Source organism: Lactuca virosa, chromosome 2 (genome assembly GCF_052849685.1).
Source record: "Lactuca virosa cultivar CGN04683 chromosome 2, Lactuca_virosa_CGN04683_v6, whole genome shotgun sequence".
Taxonomy (NCBI): domain Eukaryota; kingdom Viridiplantae; phylum Streptophyta; class Magnoliopsida; order Asterales; family Asteraceae; genus Lactuca; species Lactuca virosa.
In genome coordinates, this window is record NC_136427.1 from 183424723 (window position 1) to 183433475 (window position 8753).

An 8753-nucleotide genomic window follows, 5' to 3' on the forward strand; every position below is an offset into this window, starting at 1 on the left:
TCATGTGCCCATAAAAAGTTTTATGTTAATATTTTGTTGTGTAAAATCTTTTAGTTGTAACCTAGAAAACCCATCAGGCTTATGACTTGGAGTGCAATTTTATTTGCAAAGTTATGCCTTGGGAAATGAAATCCGAAAACATATAGTTTTATCTGTAACGTTATATTTGGGATGTGGAATTCCCCATATTTATTATTATTATGACACGTTTAAATGTTAAAAGGTTGCCAATATGTTTTCATTGTAATATTGAAAGCATGTTTGGACTGTTTTGATAGGTTAAAATCCATGTAGCACACAAGTCTTTTTGACTTACATGTTATTTTTAAATGTGCTATATACTCAGGTATTTAACTAAAGCTTAGAAAGATGTTGATAGAGAAGGCATATAGAAGTCTTAGCGAAGTCTTCAGGTGGTTTGATCCCTTCTCTTTTACTATGGTTCTTGATATTATTTATTTAACACCAAATAGTTACAAATCCTGATAAAGAAATGAAAGGTTATTGTAAAACCATATTTTACTGTGATCAATATTCACAGGAATTGTAAAACCATATTACATTTTGAAAAGATAAAAGTATGGGTGTTGTGTTTTTTATCAAAAGGCAATTATAACAACGAAAACCAAGCCTTAATTACAAAACTTAAGAGTTACCAATATTCATTGACTAGGATTATGATAAAACGTTATTGATGTTGATGTTGACTCGCCATATGTAAGTTCTAACTCCTCATAATGCTTCACATGTCTAAAATTAGGTTCAATTGTAGAAGGCACATGTGACAATATGATGCCTTCTAACTCGGTGGCAACTTCTTTCATTGTTGGCCTATTTCTCCCATTGAAATTCAAGCATCGCATTGCCAAGTTAGCTACGGTCAACAGTTCAATTCTAGAACCCTCTTTAACAACCATTTCGTCAAAAATAGACATCACTCGCCCTTCTTCCATGGCTAACATAAAGTGTTTAGCTAAATTACTATTTTCACCAAATCTAGTTAAGGAAATTGGCTTTTCCCTTGTCAAGAGTTCTAACAAAACAACTCCAAAACTATATACATCACTTTTTTCAGTGAACTGGCTCGATTGGAAGTACTCTGGATCCAAGTAACCAATTGTACCTTTCACTAAGGTAGTCAAGTGAGTTTGATCAACTGATACGAACCTTGAAGTTCCAAAGTCAGAAACTTTGGCTCTATACTTTTCATCCAATAGTATGTTAGTAGTTTTTATGTCCCTATGATATATGGGAAAAGAGGCTGCTGAATGTAAGTATGAAAGTGCTCTTGCAACCTCTGTAGCAATTTGTAATCTCATGTTTAAAGAGATCAAGAACTCACCGATTTCATCATGAATAAGGTCGTACAATGTACCATTCGATATGAACTCTGAGACAAGTAATGGAACATCGGTCTCTAAACAACATCCCAATAGTTTGACCACATTTCTATGGCTTACTTGTGAAAGAATGACCACCTCATTGATGAACTGTTCTAGTTGGCTTTCGTCAACCACCATTGATTTCTTGATTGCCACAATCCGTCCATCAAATAACATGCCTTTATACACCGTACCTTGAGCTCCTCGACCAAGAATTCTATTCTCATTGAAATTGTCAGTGGCCTTGTCCAATTCGTTGGAGGTGAAAAGAATGGTTTTATCAACTAAACTAATATTGGTTGCTTGTTGTTGTTTAAGAAGTATACCACCATTACGTTTAAAAAAAATTTGTTTCCTTCTCTTGGCTTTAGTTTTCTTGATTATTTTGTATAATGTATAGCTCATCACTATTATCAATAGTAGCCCCATACTTATGCTAACACCTGAAAAAGGAAAAGATAATACAAAAACTTAACATAGGAAAATTAAAGGCTTGTGCTATAAGTACCCCCTTAACTATATTTACCCCTCCTAAAATTAATCAAATCAAAATTTTGACATGTGATTTGACATCATTTTTTTTTTCTTTTTTGTCTTTTGTTGTTTTTTTTTGTTGTTTTTAATTCTTTTTTCATTTAAATTATTATTATTATTATTATTATTATTATTATTACTATCATATTTTAATATTATTATTATTATTGTTATAAATTTCGCACAAAATTTTAAAATTCGGACGACATTATAAATTCGAACGGCTATATAAAATCGGTTTTTAAATATTTTTTATATTTAATATTAATATTATTATTGTTATTATTATTATAAATTTCGAACAACATTTTAGAAATCGGACATTATAAATTCGAACAACTATATAAAATCGGACAAATTTTGTTTAAATTTTATATAGTCGTTCGAATTTATAATGTCCGATTTATAAAATGTTGTTCGAAATTTATAATAATAATAACAATAATAATATTAATATGAAAATATAAAAAATATTTAAAAACCGATTTTATATAGCCGTTCGAATTTATAATGTCTCCCGAATGTTAAAATTTTGTGCGAAATTTATAACAATAATAATAATAATAATAATAATAATAAAAAATTAAAAAAGAATTAAAAACAACAAAAAAAACATAAAAAAAACAACAAAAGACAAAAAATCAAATCATGGGGTGGGATTGGAAAAAGAAAAGGTACTTATAGAAAACCCCAAATTAAAACATTCAACAATATTGTACAATGCATGACTCATCATTGCTAGTAATATCAATCACCTCAACAATCTATCGTAGTATTACTTTCTAACTTCTCATCTTAACAACATTTCATTTTATCATCCTAAAGATATTGTATATTTAAAGAAACATTATTATTTTGTAATAATTAATTAATCTAATTGGTTAAATATGCATATTTAGATTATCATAATTACATTGTATTTTATTTTTGTTGCTACATAATTTGATAAAATAATGCCAATACGAAATATGACGTTTGCTTCACAAACAAATTTTTATTAGAGTATGTTTAACATTTAATTTTTCTAGAAAAAAGAGAACATGAGAAATAGCTTACCTAGAATAATACTCAGTGAAATTTTGCTTTGATAACGACAACTCATATTCGAGCCCAAGCCACCTTCATGGTAACAAAACCCACCTTTAGCTTCACACGCTCTGCATTTTTGTTCATCTGGGTCAACTTCGTAAACGTAGCGCCATGAAAGTGCTAGTGGAACAAAAATCTGGTCATCCACATTAGATTCACCGGAAAATCTTCCTTCCATGTATGAATTCTTATCCACCAAGAAAGCAGAGCCACAGCTTCCATTTCCAGCATGTCTTTTCAAGCCTCTTAGATTCAACGTAAACGACGTGAGGGTATGAGGAATTGTAGTTTGGCAACAACCAACGCCAAAGCACTTCTTTCTATCAATAACTGTGCCATTTCCACAAGTCGTTGAACAACCAGAGATAATACTCCCGTTCTCCATAATAGCAGCATTGCCACACCCCTCGACAACAAATAAGTTATCGAATCTGGATAAATGGAATGGACTTGAGTTTAGGTCAACGCTACTATTCTGGAGTGGATTCTCACAATCCGAAATTTTCATGGGGATCTTAACAATGACCATTAATCTTTCCATGTTTACACTCAACACCTCCACGTTGTTGAATGAAGAAAGATAAGGTTTGGAGGAGTTGCAATGAACATTGAACCATTCGTTCCCCGAACACCTCCTTCCAATCCCTAATGGGTATGGAATCGAGACATCCCCACACGTCTGATTGCATCCTGTGGGAGTATGATTTCCATTCCACCATGAAAGTGAAACCGGAACAAAAGTGTGGTCACCAACCATAGATTGGCCAGAATATATTCCGGTGATGAAAAACTTACGCGCCAAGAAGGCTGACCCACAGGAAGTTCCATCTCCATCTTGCCTTTCCAAGCCTGTTCGGTTTAAGGTAAACGACTCGAGATCTTCAGCAATTGTTGTTTGGCAACAACGAAAACCAAAGCAGTTGTTTAAGTCACTAACAGTGTCGGCGGTTGTTCCACAAGTCGTTGAACAACCACCAACAATAGTTCCATTCTTGGTGATGATGTCAGCATTCCCACACCCTTCGACAACGAATAAGTTATCGCTTCTGGAATAGCGGAAGGGACTTCCTCTTAGGTCAAGGCTGCTATTCTGGACTGGATTCTTGCAATCAGGATTGTTTGAGACATTAACAACAACCGTTTGTCGACTCGATGTTACCTCCAACACCGCCACGTTGTTGAGTGCAGGTAGATATGGTGTCGAGGAGTTACAATCAACCTTGAACCATTCGTTAAGAGCACAATTTCTTCCAATTCCAAATGGGAAATCAATGGTGACACTGCCACAAACATTGTTGCATCTGGTCTGGATGTGATTCTGCGCTTTTGTGAATGTTGTTAACGAAATCAGGATAATTAGTAAATGCAAAACTTGAAACTGCTTCATTTTGATAGCAAGCATCAAGGCAGAAAATATAACGAAGGGATACAAATATACAATAATCAAGACCAATTGAATTTGTGTGCTGAAATGTGCCGTCTCGGTTTGATTATTTAATGGAGAAATTTAATTAATGGTTTGACCTTGACTTAACGGGTTGCAATTTTCTCTTTTTTTCCACGAAAAAAATATAGCCGGCTAGAATAAACGTATCCCTATTCTAATAAGTAAATAATGTTAATCATTCTTTTCACTTTAATACAGCGCCTCATTATTATTATGTCATGTGTCATGTAGATATATTAGACAACTCATTTCAAAATTCAAATTTGTATTTTCTAATTATATGTTAAATTTAAAGTTATAATAACTTTAAAATTTTGATATATATCTCTTAATTAATAATTTATTTAAAATAATTGATTAATAATTATAATTTTTTATTATGAAAGTTTAATTAATTTTATAACTCGTGGTTCCCACGGGTTATAAACTAGTATATTATATTTCTATTGGTTTAATATTATTGAAACGAATTTCCAACCTCCAAGTCCGAATCGTAGTTAAATATTATTTTAGCAACGACTTGCCATAAAAGCTATCCTATAATTTGGCAACAACGACTTCGTTCATAAATTTGTTTCTTTTCTTGTATTATTGAACTTTGGAGGAAAGATCCCAGCTCTTTTTTTTTTTTTTTTTTTTTTTTTTTTTGTGTCAAAAATCATCGTTAAAATAATATATTTTTAGAAAGGATATCTTGTTCGATGCTAAATAATATAATGACAATTAATAATATAAAATTGTAGCTTTCACCCTTTTTTCCAAGCAGCTTAGATTTTCTCATGTATAGGTTTTGAGATATATATTACACGAATCAAATACCTAAATTAAATACTCATTTTCCTCGTAATAAGAACAGCATAATAGTTTTTTATTGGTTTAATATTAACAGAAAAATTGCCAATAATAACGAATTTCTGACCCCAAATCGTAGTTAAACTATCACATAACGGACATACCAACGACCTCGTAACGACCTGTTATGCATGTAGTGATAGACCATAATAGACCATATTTCCCTTTTTGTTCGGAGCTTAATGCTAGTCAATTTCATTGATTTCCTACCGAGAATGAAAACTCTTCACACCCAATTGTGGTGGAGAGGCTGAAAATATATAAGATATAAAAGTTACACTTTACAACCTTGAATATTAAACAAATATACAACAAGTACAACACAATTATTGTCTAATATACCCTTTCAAGCAAAACGTTGGCGGACCAATACGAAGCTTTTCCCAAAAGAACTCAAAGTGATGGCGTGACAAACTTTTGGTGAAAATATCAGCCACTTGAAGCTTGGTAGGAACAAACTCGGTGTGAAGCTTGCCGGATAACACTAGCTCGCGAATGAAGTGATAGTCAAGGTCAATGTGCTTAGTGCGTTTGTGAGAAATCGGGTTATGAGTAAGAAAGAGAGCACTTTGATTGTCACACAACAAAGTCGGTCGATCTGGTGGGAGTGCATGAAGCTCTCTCAATAAATGAGTGATCCAAATGATATCTGCAGCAGTGTTGGCCATTGCTCGATATTCAGACTCACAACTGGAGCGAGAGACAGTTGGTTGTTTCTTTCCACTCCAGGATACAAGATTGCCCCCGAGGAAGATCGAGTAACCATAGGTAGATCGGCGGGTCTCAAGACAACACGACCAATCAGCATCAGAATAGCCCACAAGAGTGGTGTAAGATGGCCTAGAAAATGAAAGCCCAAAAGAGAGGGTGCCCTTTACATATCGGAGAAGCCGTTTGACAGCCTGATAATGGGAAACAGTAGGAGCTTGAAGGAATTGACTGACTTGATTGACAGCGTACGAAATATCAGGGCGAGTGATCGTCAAATACCGAAGAGCACCAACCAAAGACCGATAATGAGAGGGATCAGAGTAAGGATCACCACTGGTAAGAAAAGTCGAGTTAGAGGCAATAGGAGTGGTGACAGGTTTAGCATCGAGAAGACCAGCCCGAGAAAGAATGTCATGAGCATACTTCGATTGACTAAGAAATAAGACATTTGACATGTAAGCAACCTCAAGCCCAAGAAAGTAGCTTAGACGACCAAGATCTTTGATTGCAAACTCGTTGTGTAAGCGAGTGATGATAGAACGAATAACCTTGTCATCATTGCCGGTAATAATTAAATCATCAACATAAACCAATAAATAGAGCACACATGAGTCGCGCTTAAACACAAACAGCGACGGGTTGGCCCGACTACATTGAAACCCATTGGTGGTCAAGAAAGAGCTCAACCGATGAAACCAAGCTCGGGGAGCCTGTTTGAGGCCATAAAGGGCCTTGTGAAGGCGACACACGTGATTAGGAAACCGACAATCAAGAAAGCCTGGAGGTTGCTCCATGTAGATGGGTTCACGTAAGACACCATGCAGGAAGGCATTGTTAACATTAAGTTGATGGAGAGACCATCCATTGATGACAGCTAAAGATAAAACAATACGGACTGTGGCAGCCTTCACAACGGGACTGAAAGTATAAGAATAATCAACACCCGAAATTTGACTAAACCCTTGTGCAACAAGACGGGCCTTATGACGATCTATCGTGCCATCAGAACGATACTTGGTGCGAAAAACCCACTTACAACCTACCATATTGCGATCTACGGGTCTAGGTACTAACGACCAAGTATGATTGAGACGAAGGGAAGATAACTCAGCATTCATGGCATTCTGCCAGTGGGAATGAGGAGCCGCAGAGTCAAAGATAGTAGGGTCGCACTGAGCAAAGAGAGCAGTATACAGCCGATGTTTTGAAGTGTAAGCAAGGTCTGCACGATGTTTTGGTTTAAAAACCCCAGCTTTGGCCCGTGTAACCATGGGGTGACTAGGAACAGAAGGAGGTGGTGGAACAGCGCCTGGCGGAGCAGGATTTGTTGGTGTGACCGGCGGGACGAGAGTCACTGATGAGGTGGAGACCGGCGAAATAGGAGTTGCGGGTGAGGCAGTGTCCGACGATGCAGGACCAGACGCAGTCGCTAGAACGAAATCAGAAGTTGGTGAGGAGTTGGAAGTGACAGGGAGTTGAGCCTCACCATCGCAAAGCCCACAACCAGTGGGAGGGGTAGGCGGCGGTGAAGCAACAGGTGGTGATGGAGGCGGGTCGGTAGTGAAAACCGGCAGTGATGAGGAGCACGAAGCATCATCCAAAAACTCAACCAACCGAAGATCATGTAGAGAAGCCCGAGACGAAGAACCACTAAATGGAAACGAAAGTTCATCAAACTTGGCATGTCGGGTAACATAAATACGTGAAGAAGAGGGGTCAAGGCACATATATCCTTTGTATTGAACACAATAACCAATAAAGATGCATGGAAGGCTTCGCGGAGACAACTTGTGTTCGGTATAATCCCGTAAATAAGGATAAACCTGACATCCGAATGGACGAAAGTGATCATTAGTGGGAGGATGGAAAAACAAAACTTCAAAAGGCGACTTATCACTTAGTACGCGTGTGGGTAGCCGATTTATGATATAAATAGCGGAGTGAAAAGCATGAACCCAATAAGACGACGGAACGTGCCCATGGAATAGCATAGCAAGACCAGTTTCAACAATGTGGCAGTGCTTACGTTCCGCTCGACCGTTTTGTTGCGGAGTGTACGGGCAAGAGACACGATGAAAAGTGCCATTATCTTCAAGCAATTTCCGAACATGTTGATTTAAAAATTCGGTGCCCCCGTTACTTTGAAAAACTTCAATTTTAGTAGAGAATTGTGTTTGAACAAATTTAATAAAAGCTCCAAAAATCACATGAAAACCAGACTTGGTTTTGAGAGGATAGAACCAAGTAAATCGAGAGTGATCATTGACAAAAATAGCATAATAACGATAACCATCAATCGAATCAACCGGGGATAGTCCCCATAAATCACAATAGACTAAGTCCAGTATATGTAAAGCACGTTTGTCATTAGATTCAAAAGGTAACCGATGCGCCTTAGCAAGTTGACATGGCGAACAAATAACAGGTGATGGTAATAAGGACGTAACCGAAACATAACCCAATTTATTTAAAAGAGAAATAGTAGCAAATGAAACATGACCCAAACGGGAATGCCAAAGTTCAAATGACGCTTTTAACTTTGAAAACTTGATAGCTGTAAATGCCCGTGGCTTATTGGAGAGAAGATAAAGTCCATGCTCACATTGGCCCTGCGCTAGAACCCACTTTGTTGCTCGATCCTGAATATAAAAATGCGGGTGGGAAAACAAAACATCCATCATACTGTCAGTTTTTAATTTACTAACAGATAATAAGTTTTTAGTGATCTTTGGAACCAC

At 36.4% G+C, this 8753-nt stretch overlaps 1 protein-coding gene across 1 annotated transcript; it reads right to left on the bottom strand.

Moving 5' to 3' along the window:
• Window positions 1-588: 588 nt before the first annotated feature.
• Window positions 589-4458, bottom strand: LOC145159810 (wall-associated receptor kinase-like 6). The gene is made up of 2 exons (XM_079078855.1): window positions 2973-4458; window positions 589-1825 (listed from the first exon to the last, which is right to left on the bottom strand). The coding sequence occupies exons 1-2, from the start codon at window positions 4405-4407 to the stop codon at window positions 663-665; spliced, it is 2598 nt and encodes an 865-aa protein (XP_078934981.1). The 5' UTR covers window positions 4408-4458; the 3' UTR covers window positions 589-662.
• Window positions 4459-8753: the final 4295 nt, after the last annotated feature.